At 35.2% G+C, this 24,787-nt stretch overlaps 2 protein-coding genes and 1 pseudogene across 2 annotated transcripts; all 3 read left to right on the top strand.

Moving 5' to 3' along the window:
* The first annotated feature begins 2,366 nt into the window (after positions 1–2,366).
* Positions 2,367–3,297, top strand: LOC131395726 (olfactory receptor 5W2-like; annotated as a pseudogene).
* A 6,919-nt stretch (positions 3,298–10,216) lies between these two features.
* On the top strand, positions 10,217–11,128 carry LOC131395725 (olfactory receptor-like protein OLF2). Its single transcript, XM_058527565.1, has one exon. It carries the CDS (start codon positions 10,217–10,219, stop codon positions 11,126–11,128), a length of 912 nt encoding a protein of 303 aa, XP_058383548.1.
* Positions 11,129–16,740: 5,612 nt separating this feature from the next.
* On the top strand, positions 16,741–17,679 carry LOC131395724 (olfactory receptor 5W2-like). The gene has a single exon (XM_058527564.1). The coding sequence runs from the start codon at positions 16,747–16,749 to the stop codon at positions 17,677–17,679; it is 933 nt and encodes a 310-aa protein (XP_058383547.1). The 5' UTR covers positions 16,741–16,746.
* Positions 17,680–24,787: the final 7,108 nt, after the last annotated feature.

Here is a 24,787-nt window from a genome sequence, read left to right as displayed (position 1 = left end):
AGTGTGCTAAGCCTAGAGAATGTGACAGAGTTATACAGTCAATGAAGTGTGCATGGATGACATGTGTTTTGGGGACGGGAATAAGGTAATGATTGTTGAAGAAAGTGACCTTTATAGTTTCCATTGACATGAATGTTTAAACATCACTATTCATAACAGCCCAAATGTAGGAAGAACCTAAATGTCCATTAACTGATGAATGGATAATATGCCGTATCCATAAAATGAAATACAATTCAGCCATAAAAAAGGCAATTCTGAAAATGCTAAAACCTGGATGAACCTTGAAAACACTATGCTAAGCAAAAGAAAACCAACAACAACAAAAAAAACCCACCTATTGTATAATGCCAAGATATGAGATATCCAGTATAGACAACCACATATACTCAGCAAGTAGATTAGTGGTTGCCAGGAGTAGGGGGGAGGCAAGAAGGGGAAGTGCCTGCTGATGAGTATGAGTTACTTATTGGGGTGATGACGGATCTTCTCAATTCAGATAGCTGTGATGGCTGCACAACTTTGTGAAAATACAAAAAACTAAAGTGCATACATGGAAAGGGTAAATCTTATAGTATATAAAATTATGTCTCAATAAAAATAGTACTATCAAAGAATAGTAATATTCCTAAATGAGGTGGTGAAGGAGAATGTTTCAAAAATAAAAGAGACAAAATGAAAAACAAAAGGAGATAGAAATTTCTAGGGGGGTAATCTTTTTGTATTTTATTGGTTTTCTGCTTTTACTGCAGACAGAGTGTGTAGATTCAGAGTCAATGGGAAGCTCAACACAAACGTAATTTGCAATTCTCTTCCTGTCAGATCAATTTGTTCACAATAGTGAAGAAATAAGCCTCAGTTTTGCTAAAGTTAATGCTTTATTCACAGGGGAAAATACACAAGAAGAAATATAACTGTGAATCACACATTAGCACACACTGAAGGCTGAGGGTGGAAGCTTCAGAGATTTAAGTCCCAAATGCTTCCTGGTAAAATAAAACGCCATCTGCCTACTTTTCAGCCACCAGTAGCAAGTACAGAAAGACCTGCTCATCTCAGGTAGGTGCCTGAGTCCCCAAATTTAAGAAATATAGAGGAAACTTTTGAAAAAAAATGAGAAATTTGTAAATGATTGATTTTACACTTGCTTACACAGCTTAATAAACTTGGCAATCTATTGTCAAAAAATTATATTTTCTTCTCAGAACTGAACTGACTGAAATTAGAAGCATCCACAAAACAGCATTTTAATGATTTTATTTTAATCTAGGTTCACAGAAGAACCTCTTGTCACTGGGGGAAGTATGTACATGAATTTAAGTTTTTTTTGTTTCCTTTCAGAAATAATGTAGTTACCACATTGCAAATAGTGACGTGCAAACTCTACTCCATGTGAACGGCATGCCATATTTACTGAACTCTTAAAAGAAAAAACAATCACCAACATTCCTATTCTCATATATCAACAGAGACATATATACATGCAGACACATAACACACATACATATACACAAACACAAGGAGGAGAAGCCTACATATCTCAGAAGCATTTATTGTCCCTCACCTTTTGCATTTTTTTAATTTAAAAGTCCATTTAAAAACCGAAGAGATGTAAATGTATGTGTTATATTCTATTGTTTTCACTTCTTTTTAGCACTTCTCTTTGACGGGTCAAGAGACTTATCTTTTGACACTGGACAGCTCCACAAATAGGTAATGAATATCGTGACAAAACAATAAAAGTTTCTAAAGGAAAGGTTTAATGTTCATCTCATGTCTCACCAAATACTAAAGACAACTTAGACCAGGAACAATAACATAATCATTTCCATTATTATTAATTAATGAAACTCACTGTTTCTAGAACTAACAAAGTTTTTTAAGCCAATCATATATTTTAAGGAACATAACAATAGTAATCATTTTTTTGTGTCCGTGTGACTATTTTCAGGCTTAGGAAATACTTAGTCCTACGTCTTACTGCCTCGTCCCTCTAACATTGTTGTCTCTTCCATGTTATTCTGAATGTGGAATGAGATATCAATGCATCTAAATCTACTGCCAGAGATAAGAAAGTTAAAGTCTGGAGAAATAAAACCTACAGAAAATCATATACAACATGAATGACGTGCAGATCACATAAAATTTTTCCAATGTCTATCTCTTTATTTTTTACCCTTATCAAACATATAGCAATGACTCTTTAAAGACTGGGTACATGACTGGGTAATTTTCTGAGTATTAAAAGACAATTACAGAAAGAAATTGTGTTCTGACTTTCAAGTATTTTGTGGATGTGCAGAAAAGATAAAATGTATTTATCCTTTTTTAAATTATTTTCTCATAAATTTAGGTGAGAACAGAGAGGAATGGTTGGAGAAAATTGCTCCTCCCTGAGTGGATTCATTTTCTTGGGAATTTCCAATAACTCTGGGATGAAAATGATCCTGTTCACCATGTTTCTGGTTGTTTATCTCACTAATCTTTTGGGAAATCTTGGAATGATCATTTTAATTTAGAATGGATTCCCAATTGCACACACCAATGTACTTTTTCCTCAGCCACCTCTCTCTCTGTGACCTTTGTTATTCCTCAGCAATTGGGCCCAAGATGCTGGTGGACTTATTTGCCAAAAACGAATCAATCTCCTTCTCTGGTTGTGCTCTGCAATTCTTCATCTTCTGCACCTTTGCAGATTCTGAGTGCGTATTGTTGGCTGTGATGGCCTTTGACAGGTACAAGGCCATTAGCAGCCCCTTGGTCTACACAGTCAACATGTCCAGCAGAGTGTGCTCCCTGCTCATGGCTGGGGTTTATCTGGTGGGAATGACAGATGCTTTGATACACACGACATTAACATTCCGCTTATGTTTCTGTGGGTCAAATAAGATTAATCATTTCTTCTGTGATTTACCACCACTTTTCCTCCTTTCCTGCTCTGATACACAGGTCAATCAGTTGGTATTATTCACCATTTTTGGCGTCATTGAACTGAGTACCATTTCTGGGGTTCTTATCTCTTATTGTTATATTATCCTGTCAGTCTTGAAGATCCACTCAGCTGAGGGGAGGTTCAAAGCTTTCTCCACCTGCTCCTCCCACTTAACTGCTGTGGCAATTTTCCAGGGGACTATACTCTTTACGTATTTCAGGCCGAGTTCTTTGTACTCCCTAGATCAAGACAAAATAACCTCATTGTTTTACACCCTGGTGATTCCCACGTTAAACCCTGTAATTTATAGCCTACGGAACAAGGATGTGAAAGAGGCCCTAGAAAAATTAAAAAATAAAAGATGATTTTAAATATTTATGTTATGTGTATGCATGTACACTCACACACATTTAATGATCGTGTTCATAAAATTATATATTATGATACATAAGAAACATAATTTTCTCACATTTTTAAATAAATAAGTATCTGTACTTTACGGCCATAAGAAAATGAGGCAGCTCCCCAAACCTGTCATAATTCACTATGGTCTTGAAGTTAGTTATGATGCATCTTTTTGTAGAAAACTTTCCTGACTCTTCTAATTTTGCCATATTTTATTTTTTCATTCTTTAATTGAAGCATTATTTCAAGTATACTAAGATTTATTGTGTTCACTGTGTGTTCTTTGTGCATTTATAAGCTTTGTACTTCGTAATGAATCCGGTAGTTTCTATATTAAGGATCCTATAATCTAGAAAAATAAATAAACGTTAATTAACTAAATACTCAAATAATTCATAATAAGGCTGAAAACTTTCATAAAGTAAAGGATTGGAGGTAAAATTCTAGAAAAAAATGTCAAAATCTAATCAGTAGAGGAAAGGCTTCCCTGGATGGAGAAGAATATCTGAATAGTCTTAGGTCTAAAACAATGCACATTGGGGAATGGAAAGGATTCCACATAGAGGCTCTGACAGTTACAGAAGTCTTGAGGTGGCCCTTTCTATAACGTTTTAGCATTAAAGAAGCCCAAGAAAGATAGGTGGTAAAGAGGAATGTACAGTGCCTTGGTAAATTACATCATTGTGCTGTAATTATTAACTATCATCTCCTCCATCACTTCCTCCAGGAAGCTTCTCTTCCATTCCTCCCCTTTCTCAGCTCTGGTTAAATGTCCCTTTTTATAGTTCACAGACAACTCCCTCCTTTAAGCAGTGTTTTGATATCACCCTGTTTATTCAATCATTGTCTCTAACATCAATTGTGAGCAATTTTTGCTCAAGGACTGAGCGTTCCATCCCTGTTATCCAAAGCACCTACTTAGTGTTTGGGACATAAAATGACAAAACAAACAAGTATATAATAAAATAAACCTGTAGATAACATTTTTCACTGCTTACTAGATGTAAGCAACACAAAATTAACTGGAGATCTGGTATGTGGCTTGAATAAGTGTATTTTATAACTTTTAAGAAAGTACATAAAATGGTTGTAGATACAAAATCTGTAAAGACATGCATGTTAATTACACCAGAAGTAAAGAGCATCTGTCCATCTATGTTCTTGATATTTGTGTATTTCATCTATCTCTGCTGTAGTTTCTGATGGTTAAAGCACTGAATCAGCCTGTTGAGACCACATGGGTATGGCCATATATTTGAAGGACCTTAGAAGATTCAAGCTCGTTGTTTATTATGCGTTACAATTATAGAGTTTAAAAGCCACAGAATGTCTTAGATTTTCTAGCTGCCATTGCAAAATGTCTTTGTGTGAAAACATGTCAAAATGGAAGTAAAGCCCAAGAAGATTCTCTGATTTTCTAAGGAGCATTTGTGGGACACTGTGACCTGTCACATAGTATCATGATAGAAAAAAAACCTGTGGAGGCTATATCTTTTTTTTTTGACAAAAAGCTTTAAGGGTTTTCACCTGAACCATATTTCCTCAGTTAACACATACCCTCCTGGAATTGTTACTTCTGAGTAGCAGCATGGTAGAAAACATTGTTTGAAATTTATTGTCTAAGAAAAATAGGATGTCAGTGGATTGCTGCTAATTTAGAGGAGGTAAATATGTCATCTAATTAACTTATCTCCCTCCCATATAACAAATATATATTACAGAATCTAAAGACTGAATTTATCCCTATATTGACAGTTTTATCAGAATGAGAGGGTTTGAATTAAGACAAAGGAATTTTAAGCCCTATACATGAAATTCCAAACTTAGAATTGACAGATTGAATTAATTGTGGGCTTCCTCTCCCTGAATTTGGTAGGTTGAATAACACCTTATGGGGAATATTTTCTAGGAGATTCATGACTGAAATAGAATTTGGGCATATGTCCTATAATGACTCTTTTATCTTGATATTCTACATAAATAGGGAATACCACATCAAAAGACTTGATGTTTTCTATCCTGTCTACTTCAATTCTCCTCATTCACTTCCTTTCTTAGTCTGTTTACATCACATCCTTCTCACACATCCCCGGTGACTGATGAAAAATATTATTGTCCAAAGAAAGTATTTTGGGGGTCAAGGGATGGTCTTTAAAGATGGTGACATAGGAATCTTCTGAATTCCTCTTTCCCCAGGACATACAAAATGAACAGCCACATATTGCACTATTCTCTCTGAAGGAAATCAAGAAACTAGCTGAGTGACTCCTACACATCAGAAGAATGAAAAAATATCCACATTGAAATGGCTAGGAAAAGCTGAGACAGACTTTTGTACTAAATCCCACCCCCAGCACAGGGACGTATAATCGGGAGGAAACCTCTGGCTTTCAGCTTCTCCCTGAGAAGTGAAGGGTTTAGACCCCACATCCAGAGTCCCAACTTTTAAGACTCTCAACAGAAGGACAGGCCTCCAAATGCTCTAGCTCAGAAAGTCAATGGGGCTTGTTTCCACAAGGTCCACAAAAGTGTAGCAAACAAAAGCATAGTTATTAAGAGAAGCCAGCACTAGCTGCAGCTATCACGCCAGGGCTCGGAGCGGAAATATCAGGCAGAAAAGCCCATCTCTCCGTTTTTCCCTGAATAGAGTCTACATGCACACATTGAAAGCTGCTGCCTGAGGGACAGGCTGCTAATTTAGCAAGTGTCTAGTGGCTGACTGAGATCTTCCCTGGAGAACAGAAAAGCCTGTGGACACTGCCTCCACTCTCTCCCTCTTGCCCACGCCAAGTCACAAGTACATCCCTGGAAGGAGCATATGTACACATCTGCACCCCAGCTTTTGTGGATGCTCCCTGAGGAATATGTCCCCAGATCTCCTGGCTTTGATAGCCTTCAAGGCTTCCATTCAAGAATGGATAGAAGTTTAAAATCATATCAAGCCTCTTTTTTGAATACAATGGTATGAAACTAGAGAACACATAAAAGAAGAAAACTGGAAAATTCACAAATAGGTAGAGAATAATCAACATGCTCCTGAACAACCAATGGGTCAAAGGAGAAAGCAAAAGAGAATTCAAACAATTTCTTGAGTCACATAAAATAGAAATATAACATACCTAAAGGTAGGGGTGTAGCAAAAGCAGTTCTAAGATGGAAGTTTATAGTGAGAAATGCTTCTGTTAAGAAAAAACAAAAACCTCAAATAAACAACCTAACTTTACACCTCAAGGAACTAGAAAGAGGAAAAACCTAAGCCCAAAGTTAGTAGGAGGAATGAAACAACAAACATCAGAGCTGAAATAAATGAAATACAGACTAAAAACGACGTAGAAAACATCAAAGACCTGATTTTTTTAAAAGATAGAAAAAATACATAAATCTTTAGCTAGACTTACCAAGAAAAAAAGAGAGAAGACTCAAATAAATAATATAAGTGAAAAAAGATACATTAACTTGATATTACACAAATACAAAGGATCATAAGAGACCACCATGAACAATTATACACCAACAAACCGTCCCTCAGAAGAAATGGAGAAATTCCTAGAACATCAACCCACCAAGGCTGAATCATGAAGAAAGAGAAAACCTGAATAGACCGATTATTAGTAAGGAGAGTGAATCAGTAATCAAAAAAACTCCCAACAAAGAAAAGTCCAGGACCAGATGGCTTCACTGGTTCTACCAACATTTCAAGAAGAATTAATATCAATCCTTCTCAATTGATTATTGAGAATTAATATTGTTTAAAATCTGGAAGTGTGATGTCTCCAGTCCAGTTCTACTTTCTCAAGATTACTTTAGCTATTCAGGGTCTTTTTTGGTTTCATAGAAATTTCAGGATTGTTTTTCCTATTTCTGTGATAAACACTACTGTAATTTTTATAGAGATTGCACATCTAGATTGAAGATGTAGATAGCTTTATATAGTATAGATATTTTAACAATATTTCGAGAGGAGAGGACAAAAAATTACACTCCAATACATCTCAACTTTGTAAAACTTGCAGTGAATAAAAGCAAACAATTTTTTTTAATAAAAAATAGAATCATGGCTTTCCTTAAAGTGTTTTCCATGCACACATGCACGTTTGATCTCTATTAGTTGAAACAGTCTCCAAAAGCCTCTTTACTTCTACTATTTTTCCATCACCCAGCAGTCTAACCACTTAAAATATTTAAGAATAAATATTAAATTAAGTGTTACTTGTGCAAGTCATGTTACTAGGACTGCAGGATATACAGAAATTAGCCAAATACTGCTATTATTTCTAAGGAGCCTTCAATTTAGTAAAAGACACAAAAATGAATAAAATAAACATAATTTAAGAAAAAATGCACTAAGTATAGTGGATGTTACGCAGTCATAAAATCATTGAAATCCGGATGGGTGACCTGATTGGAGGAATGGATCACACATGCTTAAAGAAAAGAAAGTATTTAATAAAACCATTGAAAAGTTGTTACATTTTTAAGTGGGAAGGTAAAGGATATTGTTTCAGAAATGAAACATGCTAAAAATAATTAAGGATAGAAAATAATTAACAAAATAATCATTTTAGGGGCCGGCCCGGTGGTGCAAGTGGTTAAGTGCTCAAGCTCCACTGCAGCAGCCCGGGGTTCGCTGGTTCAGATCCCGGGCACTCACCGATGCACCGCTTGGCAAGCCATGCTGTGGCAGCATCCCATATAAAGTGGAGGAAGATGGGCACAGATGTTAGCCCAGGGCCAGTCTTCCTCAGCAAAAAAAGAAGAGGATTGGCAGATGTTAGCACAGGGCTGATCTTCCTCACACACAAACAAAAAAAAATAATCATTTTATTTATTAAATTTAAAATGTATTATAATTTTATTTATTAAATTTAAAATTTATTATAATTTTATTTATTAAAATTAAAATTTATTATAATTTTATTTATTAAATTTTTATTTATGAAATTTATTAAATTAATGAATTTAATAGGATACATTATAATTGAGATAAAATAATTAGGTAGAGGATCTATCTGAGTTTCATTAGATGTCTGATTTGACTGGAGGAAGACGATGTAGACTCAGGAAGCAATGAACCATACTATAAAAACTCATTTTACCTTCCTGGCATTGATCAACTTGGTGCAAGTAGGAAGAATTAAAAGTTCAGCTCTTGCTGGAATTGTTGCAACATTCACAGGGGAAAATACAGAACTAAAAACCTAATTAATCACATGTTTACGTAATACAGAAGTGTCAGGGCAGAGGCTTTAGAGATTTAAATCTCAAATGTTACTAAGTAAAAATAAAATGTGATCTGTCTATATTGCTCAGCTACCAGATGTAAGCCCAGAAAGACTTGCTTATCACAGGTTGGTTTATAAGTGGCCAACTGAAAAAATGAAGAATAAAAACCTTACATTTGGAAAAATGAGGAATCAAATGTTTAGAAAATTGTAAATAAATATTTTTTACTTACTTCCTTTAGTTAATAGTCTGAAATCTAATGGTAAAAAACAATAATTCCTATTAAAGCATGGTGAATTCTTTTTATTTTGATTAGCAAATGAACAGTTTTACTTACTTATATTTTAACCAAAACTAAGAAGAACACTTTTTTTTTTTTGGTGAGGAGATCAGCTCTGAGCTAACATCTGCCAATCCTCCTCTTTTTGCTGAGGAAGACTGGCCCTGGATTAACATCCGTGCCCATCTTCCTCCACTTTATATGGGATGCTGCCACAGCATGGCTTGACAAGCAGTGTGCCGGTGTGCCCCGGGATCCAAACCGGCAAACCCCAGGCCGCTGCAGCAGAGCCCACGCACCTAACCGCTTGCGACACTGGGCCGGCCCCCAAGAAGAACACTTTTTTAATCACCGTGGAATGGTATATGCAAATTTAAGATTTTTTTCTAGTTTTTTTACCAGCAATAATTGAGATATCACAATACAAATACTAATTTGTGTAAATTCAACCCCATATGAACCACACATCATATTTACTCAAGTCTAAAATAAAATCAGACAATCTCTCATACTCCAACAGAGTGACATAGGTGCATACACAGACACACACACACACACACACACACACACACACACAAAAGCCTATATATCAAGATATATTCTTATTTCTATTCCCATCTCTGTTTTTAATGAACGAGTCAGGGTTAAAATTTAAAATAATGGAAATATAAGTGGTAAATTCTGTTGTTTCCGCTTGTTTTTAGCATTTCTCTTTTGCTGGTCAAGGGACATATCCTTTGGCACAAGACTGCTGCTTCGTGTGGGTAATAATAATGTGGCAAAGCAATAATATATTCTAGAGCAAATTTTATTAAAATATATTTAATGTCTTAATAAATACTAAAAACAGTGTAAACCAAGAACAGTAACATCATATTTTTCATTTTTTTTAAATACAGATATGTTCATGGTGTATGAACTTAATACACAGTGTTAAACAAATCATGATTCTTGAAGAACTCAGTAAGTGTAATCACTTTAATACTCAATTGGATATTTATTTTTCAAATACAGGCTGTATATTCCAGCTTTTTCTTTAATTTGAGTGTGACTTTCCTATTATATTTCACTTGTAATGAGCTTTCACGACTGACTACTGAGATACAGCAGTGAAGGTTCACACAAGCCACATACCTCACGGATGACATCCAAACTGAGAACTGCCCTTTCTCAAAATCCTCTCCCAGACACTGTAACTTTTGTCCACAACATAACAATGAAACTTGTCTGAGCTATTTTCTGATGATAAAGAATATAAAGTACTGAAATAAATTCTTTCCGATTTACAGGTTATGTTTTTGTGAGTGTCAGGAAAGGTTAAGACTTTGATCTACCATTTTCTTGATCAATTCTGCAAAATTTTAGAAGAATAAAGAATGGATGGGGAAAATTGCTCTTCCTTGAATGAATTTCTTCTCTTGAGAATTAACAGCACCCCCAAAATGAAAGTAACCCTATTTACCATGTTTCTTTTTGTTTATCTCATCAACCTTTTTGCAAACCTTGGGATGATCATTTTAGTTAGAATGGATTCCCAGCTGCACACACCGATGTATTTCTTCCTCAGCCACCTCTCCTTCAGTGACCTCTGCTATTCCACAGCAATTGGACCCAGGATGCTGGTAGGTTTCATTGTTGAGAACAAGTCAATTCCCTTCTACGGATGTGCTCTGCAATTCTTGATCTTCTGTACCTTTGAAGATACTGAGTGTCTACTGCTGGCGGTGATGGTCTTTGATAGATACAAGGCCATTAGCAACCCCTTGTTCCACACAGTCAACATGGCCAGCAGAGTGTGCTCCCTGCTCATGGCTGGGGTTTATCTGGGGGTAATGGCGGGCGCGTTGATACACACGACATTAACATTCCGCTTATGTTTCTGCGGATCAAAGGAAATTAACCATTTCTTCTGTGATGTTCCTCCTCTCCTATTGCTATCTTGCTCAGATACACAGGTCAATGAGTTAGTGATATTTATCATTTTTGGTTTCATTGAACTGATTACTCTTTCAGGGCATTTTGTGTCTTATTGTTATACCATCCCGGCAGTGATAAAGATCCACTCTGCTGAGGGGAGGGTCAAAGCTTTCTCCACCTGCACCTCTTACTTCACTGCTGTGGCCATTTTTCAGGGAACTTGGCTCTTCATGTATTTCTTGCTGAGTTCTTACTCCCTAGATCAAGACAAAATGACCTCATTATTTTACGCTCTTGTGATTCCCATGTTAAACCCTCTGATTTATAGCCTAAAGAACAAGGATATGAAAGAGGCTCTGAAAAAAACTTAAAAATAAAAAGTAATATCATTGAAAAGCTGTATGTATATATTTTTCTCCCAGTCTTACACTGTAATACATGAAAATCAAAATTGTTTTGACTAATGTGGGGTGATCCAATGAGTATTTATTCAATCTTCCAACCATACCAAAATTTGTCATTCTCTAAATATGCCATGCTTCATTTTATGTCTTGAATTTATATTTGCTACTCCCTATTTGTGCAAAAGTTTTGGACTCTTATTTTGCTAAATTTTTGTTTCTTCAATCTTTCATTTGTTCATTAATTTAGTTTTCTAAACGTTATGTGTTTTCTAAGTGTCTGTTGCACTTTTATGTGCTTTTTATTTCGTGGTGAATCCAGCAGGTTTTGTACTGATGAATCTTATCATTTAATGAAAATGACAAATATTATTTGCATAATTATTCAAATTAAAGTCACATGTCACCTAACACCAGGGATACCTTCTGAGAAATGCGTTGTTATGTGATTTTGTCGTTGTGTGAACACATAAAGTGTACTTACACAAACCTAGATATTATAGACTACTACATACCTAGGCTGTTTGGTACAAAAATTATGGAACCACCGGTGTATTTGTGGTCCATTGCTAGCTGAAACATTGTTATGCAATGCATGACTGTATTTATAATAAACTATAATTATGCCATAATGTAAAAAGACTGGACACTATTAACCCAGAGCACATTGTTCAAATATAGTGAAGGAAGTTAAAAAGTGCTTCCTGAACATGGGAGACAATTAATCTGGGATCTAAAAGATAAGTAGGAATTATCTGACAGATGCAAGTAGGTAGAGAAAACATTTTAGGCAGATGAATCAGCAATTAGAGGGGGGCCTGAGGTGGACAAAACTGTGTGATTTCTGTGGAATTTAAAGAGAACCAGTGTGGTAGATTATGCGGCTACAATTCACACGCAGTCACTTTCTCCACGGGACTTTCCTTCCCTCCAGCACTCTCTAAGCTTGCTTCATATGCCACCCTTTGCCTCAGAACATTGTTGAATCGGTGACTCTGTTTTCTAAATCCTTACCTTCAATGTGGGGTTATGAAAGCTCTGAATTTAAGGACTGTGCATTTTATCTCTTTACCCAAGCAGCAGCATAGCAACTGGGTAAAGAAAGAAAGATGCAAAAAACAGTTATTTTTATTGAATATTTATTCATATAAGACCAAAAATAATTACTGAGGGTCTAATATGTGTCTTGAGTTCATTTTTTTGTCTCTTATATGTGACTACAGACAGTGGTTGTGAATGCTAAAGGTAATGGAAAGTTAAAAATATACAAACAAATTATTTGGAAAATAATTAAACAAAAAGTTCTTATCTGAGTGTTTACAAGATATTTAACAGCTTAACATTGCTCTGCTCTAGTTTGATGATGATCAAATCACTGGAAGTGGCTTGTTTAGAAACAGGACAAGGACATGCATCTGAAGGACCACAGAAAAATCAAGGGCACTCACATGTTTGCTCCAACTACATAAGCTACAAGCCATTCAATATCTGAGGCTGTCTGGGTGCCCTTGTAAAATGCCTTTGAGTGAAAACATTTCAGATTGACAGTAAAGCCCAAGTAGGACAATGAGATTTCTCTGCTCTCCAGGATGATGGTCTTTCTGGGATGCTGACACACGGTAGGGGCAAGTATAGAGGTAGAAAAAACAGGAGATGATGCTTCTTTAAGTCGTAATATCTCATCAATTAATCCATGCTGTTTTGTAAATTTTACCTATGAATTATGTACTATCTTGAATAGCAGCCTGGCAGGCGTCAGATAAAATAACACTAAAGCTCAAGTAAAATTGAATGTCAATATTTATTGTACGTTCCAGTCACCACATTCTGGTATCCATATTGATGTGATTCTATCAATGCATAATGCAGAAACTCACTTCTATATTTGGGGAGATTAAAAAATAACAGATGGATGGGACTACATTACAATTCTAGTACAACTTGAACCGAAATGGAAGTGGCAATGATGACAGATAGATAGATGGCGTGGGATGAAGGAGCCCCAATACTATCAAGTGGGACCCATTTAACTGGTTTTCTGTTCTGCGTTTTGACGTAAGGAGACACCTCATAAAAGTTGATACCCAACTTTATTACTCATCAGGGAAATCACCTACTCTACATAATGGCTAAAATTAAAATGACAGGCAACATTAACTACTGGTAAGGCTGTAGAACAGCTGGGGGACTCACACACTGACAGTGTGATGGTGAAAATTTGAACTGGCGTACTGTTTTGTAAAATTGTACGATAACATTTACTACATCTAAATTTTATGCACACGTTTCCAACTCCTGGTTTTACAAACAGGATAAGTGAGTGTACATCCCTCCAAAAAGAAATGTACAAGAATGTTCACATTAACATTTTTTGGTAATAGAAAAAGGGAAAACAACTCAAATTCCTAACCACATTAACGTAGGTAAATGAATGATGATATATTTGTATGAAAGAATGCTATACAACAATGAGAATGAATGTACTGCAACCACATGCACCAACATGGATGGACTGCACAAGTATGTTGTTGAATGAGACAGTATATGTTACAGGCATCTACATAGGAATGGGTCAAAAACTACGAAACTAGTCTACTGTGCTAAAAATCAACAAAGTAATTACTCCTTGGGAGTAAGAGAATAGTGATTTAGGAGGGAGCAAGTAGAAGGCTTTGGTGTTTCTAGTAATGTTCTGTTTCTTGGTCTGCATCTTGGTTGCAGGGGTAATTTTTTTTTGAAAATTTATCTAGCAGTATACTTATCGTTTAAGTATTCTCTACATGTATTCTACATATCAAAAAAGATTTCCAAAAGCAAAGTCTATTCACCATTAGATTGTAAGAAACTTCAGAATTTTATTATTATAAAATTTTATCTCTAGTAGCATCTTGTATACAGTAAAATTCAGTATAGTTTTGTAAAATAAGTGTTGTAAATTTCATAGACTATTTCAGTGAATAATTATATCTTTTGTTATTCAAATTTGCTGATTAATTTATAAAGCAAAGATGTCTTATTCAACCTATGAGTACTTCTAATATTGTTTCCAGGAACAAGGAAACAGAAAAATCTGTTTTTCTTGATATCATTATCATGCACTGAGCTTGTATTCATAATGGCCCATGACTCAGAGTCATACAAGTGTTTTCTGAAGATAGGAGTTTATAAGTATACAGTTGAACAATGTGGTTGACCAATATTCAGAGAGGGTGGAGCATTATTTGGTAGCTGTAGGAGAGGGATTCAAGTAGACACAAAATTCACGCTTCCAGTAACTCCCAATTTTCAAATTTCTACCATGAATAACAGCACACACAAGTTATTTTTGGAAATAAAGAGAACTTGGCTTTTTTTGTAAGCATTATTCTGACACACGTTTTTTTTTAAAGGATCATCCTTGTACATATGAACTATATTAGTAGAAACAGCCCTCAAGTTTGTTTATTTTTACTCTTTGTTGAAAACCCGGCAGCCTTACAATAGGGAAATATTTAACACACATGCACTGAGTCATTACTCATGCAAATCCTCATGCTAGGAACTGTGGGAAAGTGGAAAGACACATATGTGATTATGTCAATAAAGAATATACTAGGTGCAGTGGATGTCATCCAGTCATAAAATCATTGAAATGAGGGTGGTTGACATGTTGCTGGGGGAAAGGAATCAGAAAATAACTAATAAAAAAAGCGATAAGATTACCATACTTCTAAATGAGAGGTGAAGGAGAGTAATTCAGAAATGGAAGAAGCAGGATGAACAATGAAAAAGAGTTGAAAAGCATTATGTAGAGGATCTATTTGAATTTCATCAGACATCTGTTTTCACTGCAGGAGGGTTTAGATTCATGGCAGCCATGAGCATAGCATTAAAATAAATTGTGGTAAATTTCTGTCATTGATCAATTTGGTGATGAGTGAAGAATTAAAAGTTCAGACTTTGCTACATTTGTTGCAGCATTCACAGGGGAAAAATACGGAAACAGAAATCTGATCAATTGCATTCATGTAGCACAGAAGAGCGAAGGCAGAGGCTCTAGAGATTTAAGTCCCAAAAGTCACTAGGTAGAAATAAAATGCAATCTGCCTATTGTTCACGTACCAGAGATGAGGACACAAAGACTTGTTCATTTCAGGTAGGTTTCTAAATGACTAAATTTTAAAAATTATAGGGAAAAATACTTACTTTTTTGGAAAAATGAGGAATTAAGTCTTGAAGAATTTGTAAATGAATCATTTTATACCTGCACACTCAGTTGAATTAACTCTGCAATTTAATAGCCAATGATATTGCTTTATTAGCCCTGTGTGAACTTAACTGACCTCACTTGTGATTTGTATAAAGATAGTAAGATTTTACCTATTTATATTTTAATCAAGGTTAATAAGTAAACTATTACTTTTTTATCACTGTGCAAGTAATATCATTATATGTGTAAATTTAAGATTTGCTCTATTGTTTCAAAAAATAAGGGCAATAATACTTTAGAAATACCAATATGTGTAAGTCCAAGTGCATATGGACCACGTATCATAATACTTAAGTCTAGAAAAATAAAAATCAAGAAATCGCCCACACTACTATTTTCATATTAATCAATAGATACACACATACACAATGCGTACATTAATACCAGAAACAGAAGATTATATATCTCGGAAACATTTATTTTTTTCATCTTCCCATTTTCATTTTAATGAAAAAGTCAACTTAAAATCTAAGATACGCAATTTTACATATCATAATCTGTTGTTCCCACTTCTTTTTAGCACTTCTCTTTGGCTTGTGAAGGGATCTTTCCTTTGGCAAAGGTCACTCATAGAAATGGGTTATAAACACTGTGGCAAACCAGTGAGGAAGAGTGATAGGATACTTCTATAAAACATGGTCATGTTTCGGTAAACTAAAGACAAAAAAAAAAGTTCAATAATCATATTAATTTAATGCAATATCATGGTCAGTAATAAATACAATCATGTTTCTTTTTGTATTGAGGTAACATTGGTTTATAACATTATATAGATTTTATGTGTACATCATTATATTTCAACTTCTGTATAGACTGCATAGTGTTCATCACCAAAAGTCTAATTTCCATCCATCACTGTACAAATGACCCCTTTACCCATTTGGCCCTCCCCCCAATATGCTTCTTAAATAATGCAATAAATATGATTCTTATTGTCAAACATATATTAGTCCTGTATCCTCTGGCCTTGTCTTTCTAACTTTATTGTCCCTCTTATATTATTTTGGATGCAGAATAAGCTTTCAGTTCACTCAAATCTACTGCCCAAATTGGGCAACAGAAGCCAAGATGAGTCACATATCTCAGGAGTGATACGTAGCTTTAGAAGAAAAGTTTATCAACTTCCAATCCTAGACATTTTTAGTTTTTTCACAAGATAATAGTGCCTCTTTAAAGTGACAGTTGGTGGGCTATTTTCTGAGGGTAAAGAAGTCAATTTACAGAAATAAATCATCTTCTGTCTTACAGATAATATTTTTTTGGATATCCAGAAGGTTCAAATGCTGAACTATTATTTTCTTGATCATTTTTGTAAAACTTTACAAAAATAATAAAGAAGATGGATAGTGGAAATTGCTCTTCCTTGACCAAATTCTTTCTCTTGGGAATTACCAATAACCCTGAGACCAAACTGACTCTATTTACCACGTTTCTATTTGTTTATCTCGTTAATCTTCTCGCGAACCTTGGAATGATCATTTTAATTAGAATGGATTCCCAGCTGCACACACCGATGTACTTTTTCCTCAGCCACCTCTCTTTCTGTGACCTCTGTTATTCCACAGCAGTTGGACCCAAGATGCTGGTGGACCTTTTTGCCAAGAACAAATCAATCCCCTTCTTTGGTTGTGCTCTGCAATTCTTCATCTTCTGTATCTTTGCAGATTCTGAGTGTCTTTTGCTGGCAGTGATGGCCTTTGATAGGTACAAGGCCATTAGCAACCCCTTGCTCTACACAGTCAACATGTCCAGCAGAGTGTGCCTCCTGCTCATGGCTGGGGTTTATCTGATGGGAATGGCAGATGCTTTGATACACACGACATTAACATTCAGCTTATGTTTCTGTGGGTCAAATGAGATTAACCATTTCTTCTGTGATTTACCACCACTTTTCGTCCTTTCCTGCTCTGATATACAGGTCAATGAGTTGGTGATATTTACCATTTTTGGCTTCATTGAACTGAGTACCATTTCAGGAGTTCTTATCTCTTATTGTTATATTATCTTATCCGTCTTGAAGATCCACTCTGCTGAGGGGAGGGTCAAAGCTTTCTCCACCTGTGCCTCCCACTTAACTGCTGTGGCAATTTTCCAGGGAACTATGCTCTTCATGTATTTCAGGCCAAGTTCTTCCTACTCCCTAGATCAAGACAAAATGACCTCATTGTTTTACACCCTTGTGATTCCTATGTTAAACCCTCTGATTTATAGCCTACGGAACAAAGATGTGAAAAATGCCCTGGAAAAACTGAAAACTAAAATTCGATTTTAAGTAAATAAGTATATAGTACAAATAAATATGTATTCATATATGTATACATACAAACATAATCTTTTATTTTCCAAATCATTTATTATACTATAAAGTTGTTTCAAATACTTTAATTAATAAAATAAGTTTACTAAGCCGGAATGGTAATGGTACCGATATTTTGGAATTTCCTAAATAATCTGTATTTCATTGTATATCTCCATTTAATTAAGGTGTTCTCTATCTTTTAGAAAACTTTCCAGTTGCCTTCTTAGCCTGCCAATTTTTCACTTGTTTAATGTTTATTTTAGGCAGTAATTTAATTATTCTAAGAGCTATTAGAGTTTAGATTACACTTGTACTTCTAAGTGCTTTGCATGTTATGATGAATCAATAATTTCTATACTAATGAATCCTAATGAATGCATACTAATTAAGAGAAATGAGTATGATTATTTAACCAATATTATAAATATTCATAATAAACTCTAAATCACCCTGAAGTAAAAGAGTAACATGCTCTAAGTTCAAGCAAAATGTCTAAATCTAGAGCACAGAGAAGAAAAGATCTTTTGACATTCAGTTTCAGAAATAAACAATCAATAGAGACACAATGGATGGTGGGTGAAGTAAGGATTCTACACAGAGAGGCTGGGGATTAGAGATCCTGAAGTGCATAGACAATGTCTTCTTAGAGGATATAAGCAAAAGTGGTGGGTCCTGGCAAAGTACATCCTTGTGCTAAAATTCTCAACTTAGTCACTTCCACTCAACTGTTCTCTTCTTCTGCCCTCTGATTTCTAGTTAAATGACTCTTTTTTGTTTGTAAATAATACTCTCAAGGCATCATTTTCTCTCTCACTCTGATGATTAAACCATTGACTCCAACGAAACTATGAACATTCATTGTTCAAGGACTGAGTGTTTCATTCCTGTCCTCCCAGTACCTGCATTGTGTCTGGAGCACAGAATGGAAAAACAAAAAATAATAAAAACCACATACGCCATAACATTTTTGAATGCTTATTAGATATCTGTCAAAACATAATCAAATGAGGATATAACATGTGCCTTGTATATATACTGAATAGCTTTTAAGAAAGTGCATAAAATGGTTTTGGATACTAAGGTCATAAATCTATAAAGATATTCATATTAATTTCACAGGAAGTAAAAACATTCATCTGCATACTTTTTTGATGTGCTCTGCTTCATCTGGCTCTGCTTAAGTTTTCCGATGTCCACCACTGGAAGCAGCTTGTTGAGAAAACATGGATATGGCTATATTTTTGAAGGACCATATAAGACTCAAAGATGTTCTTAATTATCTTTAGAATTATACTCCTTAAGTAATTGTAAATGTCCCTGGTGAAAGAATTTCAAAAAGGAAGCAAACCCCAAGAAAATCTCCTTTGCTTTTCAAGACGGCGTTTGTAGAACATTGTGACAGATTAAGGGAAAATATGATAGTGGAAAAAATCAATGGTTAATGCTTCTTCCAGAATAAAAGTTTTAAGGGTTTCCACCTGTACCATATTTTCTCAATTTACCCACATTCTTTTGTCAATCTCTCTTAACAGCAGCAACATGGCAGAAACATTGTTTGAAATATATTAAAGTCAAAACAAATTGGAGGGTCAGCGGATTGCCACTAATTCAGAAGCTATAAACATGTCATCTTCCATGCATATGACATATGACAGTAATATCATGTAAAGATTGATTTGATCTGCATATTGGTCACTTTAGTCACATCTAATGAGTTTAAACAAAGGAGAAGAAAGTTTTAAACCCCATAAATAAAAGTATCATCAGGTCAATAAATGTATGTGTGAAAATAAAAGAAACTAATTTGATTAATTCTAGGCTTCATCTCCCTGAATTTATGCAGTTAGAGGTTGAAAAATCACTTACTGGGAATGTCCCATAGTAGATTCATCACTTAAGTGGGAACTTGGAGAAGACGGTTGAACTAACCCTATTGTGTTGAGATTCCACAGAAACAGGGAAAACATCAAAAGGCTTTGGTCTATTCTAGCTCATTTACTTCATTCCTCACCATTTCCTTCCACTGTCTGTTTCTCTATATCACGCTGTTCTCACACATTCATCAGGGACTGATGAAAATACTATTATACAAAATGATCTTATCAATGACTGTGTGAAGTGGGTTAATATAATAGGCATTTTTCTATGTCTAGATTCCTTTATTTCAGCCTTGCACTGTAATCCCTACAGATAATAATTACATAGTGATGGTAGATTTGGTCGCATGTATAACACAATGAACAGACAGATACATACTGCTGATAGGCTGCATGACTACGTTTGTTAGAATACAACAGCAGCAAAGCCAATGATCCAATAAATGGGAGGTTCTGTGTAAAGCTAGAGGGAGCAATTTTTAACCTCCCTGGAAAACTGTATACAGAAATATGCTATGAACCATGCACTCAAAGCTACTCCAAATCTCTGTGGTATTTAACAAATCATTCTTCCTCACTAGACCTCAGTCCCTCCTCTGTAAAAGAGGGTCTCACATTTGATTATCTCTAAATTTCTTTTCAGTTTTGACCATCTGTCTCTATATATCTATGATTCTACTGCTGTATAAACTTACTCCCACTATTGGGGATAATTTTTTAAAAAAAGGACTCTTCTTCATACAAAAGAGCTGCAGTGTCTCTAGGTTGATTTGATCTCAACGGCAATAATGATATCACTAGAGAGTGTGAGTTGTGAGAGATCGAATACTTAACACAGCTCCTTCAACTGGCCTCTCATTCTGCATTCAGATTTTTAAAAACTTCACAGAAGTGGTTATACAACTTTATTAGTGTTCAGGTAAATAAAAATTAAAACCACAATGCAGTACCATAACTCATCTAAAGAGCAGCTAAAATGAAAAAGATTCACAATATTAATTATCAATTACTTGTGTGAATGTGGAAAAACGGCAGCTCTCACATGTTGACAGTAGGTCAGAATTGACATTCAACTTCGGAAAACTGTATTGCAGAATCTAGTATGGCTGGCCCCATAGTATGGTATGTTTGTTCATTGGGATACTACACAGGAGCAAGAATGAACCATCACCACATACAATAGCATGGAGGAATCTCACATACATGATATTGATCAAAAGAATCCAGACATAAAAGGATAAAAACTAAATGATTTCACTTATATTATGATTCAAAAAAACATACAAAACTGTCACATTGAACATGGATTTTCGTTAGGGCCCACAGACAGTCTCTGAAATGCTCCTCATGTTCTGTATTTTGGTCTCAGTTCTGGGTGCAGGGGTGTATTCATTTCTGAAAGTTCGCTTGTTTTTATAGTAAAAAAATAAATGCACTCACACAAATACACACACATCTATATACATACACACATATACATATAAAACTTTAAAAGGTTTTCAAAAACAAAGACAATTTGCTATCAGATTTTAGACAACTGCAGGATTTGAACACTGATTTTTAAATCTTTAGTTCTTTATTGTACATAATATGTTTTTAAGATATTCTTGTAAAATTAATAGAGCATACAACCTTCACAGAATATTTTAATAAATAATTATCTTCTTTGTTACTAAAAATATGTTTCTTGCTTTTAGAATAAAGATGCTGTTAGGAAACCACAGCTTCTGCTTTTCTTTGTTGAGGAGAGGAAAATTTCCCCCCTTCTTGATTTTTTTTGACTGGTCTAATAATTAAATTGACACGGACAGATGAACAGGAGAAAAATAAATTAATTTAATTTTGTACATATGAGGGCACCAAAGATATGAGACCCAAAGAAGTGACCAAAGCAGGCAACTTTTATACCTTTTAAACAAAGAAACAATAAATTTGTGAAGAACTGACAAGAGAAAGAAACTTAGGCTTGGGTGCTAATTAGTGAAGAAAACTAAGCAGAGTTTGTTTGCACAGCGTCTCGCCCTGAATTCCCCGTCTCTGGCCACAAGCATGTCTCTCCACCTCCTGGTGCAGGGAGGTATCTCTCACGTGAGAGATTTATTTCCTGTTTCCCAGGAGATAAAGGAGGGTCAGAGTGTCCTTCTTGCACTGGCTGTTTGTTTCTTAAGTATCTTGAATTCAAAATAATCAATGTACTAACGTGGCATGTTTGGGGATGCCCTGCCTGAACCCCATCATTTTGTTTCCTGCAACAGGAAGACCTAGTGAACCTAATTTTCTTGATGCAGTTATCATGAACTGAACTTAATTGATAACGGCCCATGCCTCAGGGGCAGACAACCATTTTCTCAAGGAAGGAATATATAAGCAGACAGTTGCCTATGTGGTATTATATTTAGGGCACCAGAGATACCAGGAAAGACATATAGATACAGTTATTTTTTCCTCACTTGTTTGTCTCTGACACCTTACATTCCACCTTAAGTCTTTTCACTCCACGATTTAAAAAATCATTCCTTATTAACACACAAATTCCTGTGGGAAGTAATTTAGATTATCCAATTTTCCACAATATATTTCCACCCATGCTCTGGATTTAATGGAGAGTGGGAGTTTGATTGTGTGGTCTGGAGGGGAAGCCGTCTTTATGAAGATAAAGTCTGGATCCTGCCTGAACAGAGTGTAGCCTGAGGAATTTGACATCCCTGGAGACAGAGACACACCTGAGGGAAAATGAGGATGTAAAAGAATCAGAACAAGGTGCTCAAGGAAGACTCCTCCTCCTCCAAATATGCTGAGAAGCAGAGAATGGTAGTTAAGGTCTTAGGTACCACTAACATATCATTTTCTTGAGTTTATCTGGTGGAAAATTATTGGCAATTCCTTAGGTGGGTTGAGACTTGTCTCAATATCTCTCACAGGAGTCCATTTTGTATTTTAGTATTGGGATCATCACACAAATAGCAGCAATACATTATGAAAGGGCATTAAAATTGGTCACTGAAATTACTTCTCCAGAAATTAAAAATATATTAATTTCTTTGAATTTTACCTGAAAAATATTCCAGCTTTATAGGAAGTAAGAGGAAACTCTGTAACAACAAACACGACAAACAAGTAAACAAAAATAACAGCAAACCTCCCTTTCTTTTACTCCACGTGAGTTTTCAGAGGAAATATGAAACTGCCTGAGGTATTGGAATGCAAAAACAGGAAAATGCTTTGCACATCTTGTGTCGCTGTTGTTTACACAAAATTTGCGTTTACAAGTTTTCAGGCAATTAAATTAACTGCATTGAGATTCAAGATGCACAGCTAATGTACGTGATTATTGTACATTTCTTGGAACATTAATCAACGGTAGGCATTTAGAGACACATAGCAGCCTGTGCTCATAAGTGTACGGCAATGATTCACACACATGGTAAAATGTGAATAAATGGACATATAGAGATGATCCCCTAAAGCTGCCAGGCTGCACAACGTCCAAGGCCGTCAATTTATTTAATGTCTTTGCTTCCTAGAATTGTGCAGTGTAGCCACCCTCCACATCATTTTCTCTTCACACCAATATAATTATGTTCATTCATTTGCACAGCTGATGTAAATAAATTAGATTACCTCCCACTGTGGCGGTCCTTCCTATTTGCTCTCTTCTGCCCCCAATACTATCGAGATCCTGCTTTGGTTTAGAAGCAGGGCTTGAGTGATTTCTCAGTTCTCTCAGAAGTCAAAGAGTCCATGAGTCATTAATTTTGTGAATTTTCAAATGCCATTTTAATATAAACACACTACAACATTCTATAGGAGTATTTAAGAGAGTTTTCTTTCAAGACATATTCGTTTCATTGCTCTGTATTTGGGAACCTATTGTGAGCAATTTCCAGGGATTCAATGAAACTTAATGTCTATGAGACTCTAGAAGTTTACTTATCACTTCTGGGTTTCAATTTCTGTATCATATAATGCGGTTGTTAGAGACAACTCAGGACTTTTGATAACATATAAAATGTATGATAATATGTACTGGTAATTAGATAATATGAAACTATGGTAAAAAGGCCAAAATTTATTTAAAGTAATATCTCTTTGCTCTTAAATTTCATATTTTATAATTTTTTACAGAAATACTTGGTTGTGATAAATTATGTATGTATAATTTTACTCATATTAGAGTTTTTATGGTAACCAAGTGGTCATTAGCAGAGGATAGACTGAATAAATTGATAAATTAATGTATTTCATTATGTTTATACTGACATCATTTATGCTTAAAAATTAAAAATCCAATAATATAGACAACAAAATTTAGTTATCCCTAGGCAGTGTTATTATGGTCAGTTTTTTGAATGTGTCTAATGGGAGACTGTTTTTGTACGTGTTTATAAGTAAGTGTGTAAGCATGAGTGGGTGTGTATTTATTTTGTAAATTATGACAATAAAATGAAATGTCTGTATACGGATTTTTTGAGAACTGGAAATGAGAAACGGCCTGAAAAAAGCAATTGACACTAAATTATGTTCTGGGTGAAACTATGTTTTCATCCAAAAGTATTTATTTAAAGATTCTGAAAGCTAAAGTTCAGGTACTTTGACGTAGATTCCTGTAGTCTCACCAATACAACCTTCTGGATATTTCCCATTACATACATTTGTGCCTAAATTGAGTGTAGGGAGCAGTCATTATTAATCTTAATCTTTCCTCCAAACTAAGGAAGAGCGCTAATAGGTTCACTTTGCTGTCTTGTGGAGGGTTGTCTTATGCCTCCCTTCTCGGTTCACAGGTATGCCCCATGAGATAAAACGGGCATAGAAACTACCACCTTATGTCTATTCAACTTAATCTCCCAAGGCTGCAATTTTTTTAAAACAATAAGTTTAATAAACTCGCTCAGCCAGAAGGGATCACTAGTGGGTTAAATTAGGTGTGTTTGTATCTTTCCTATGTACTAGTATCACCCTATAAATGTTCCATCATAACACTTATAAGTCTATAAGTAGTAAATGAATAAATAAGAATATATTGAAATCTTCTTCCCTAGACTAAAAGTTACATAAAGGCATGGCCCTTGGGTGTCTCGTTCACTATTTTTTCTGCTTTGCTGTTTATAATGCTCAGCTCAAGGATGCCGCTCAAAAATATTACTTGATTCAATGAATGAGTGCAGCCTGGAAAACTGATGCAAAAATGAACCTCTGTAAAT

This window comes from Diceros bicornis, chromosome 31, assembly GCF_020826845.1.
Source record: "Diceros bicornis minor isolate mBicDic1 chromosome 31, mDicBic1.mat.cur, whole genome shotgun sequence".
Taxonomy (NCBI): Eukaryota; Metazoa; Chordata; class Mammalia; order Perissodactyla; family Rhinocerotidae; genus Diceros; species Diceros bicornis.
Note: the sequence above shows the minus strand (reverse complement) of the source record. Positions and strands in the feature narration are given on the sequence as shown.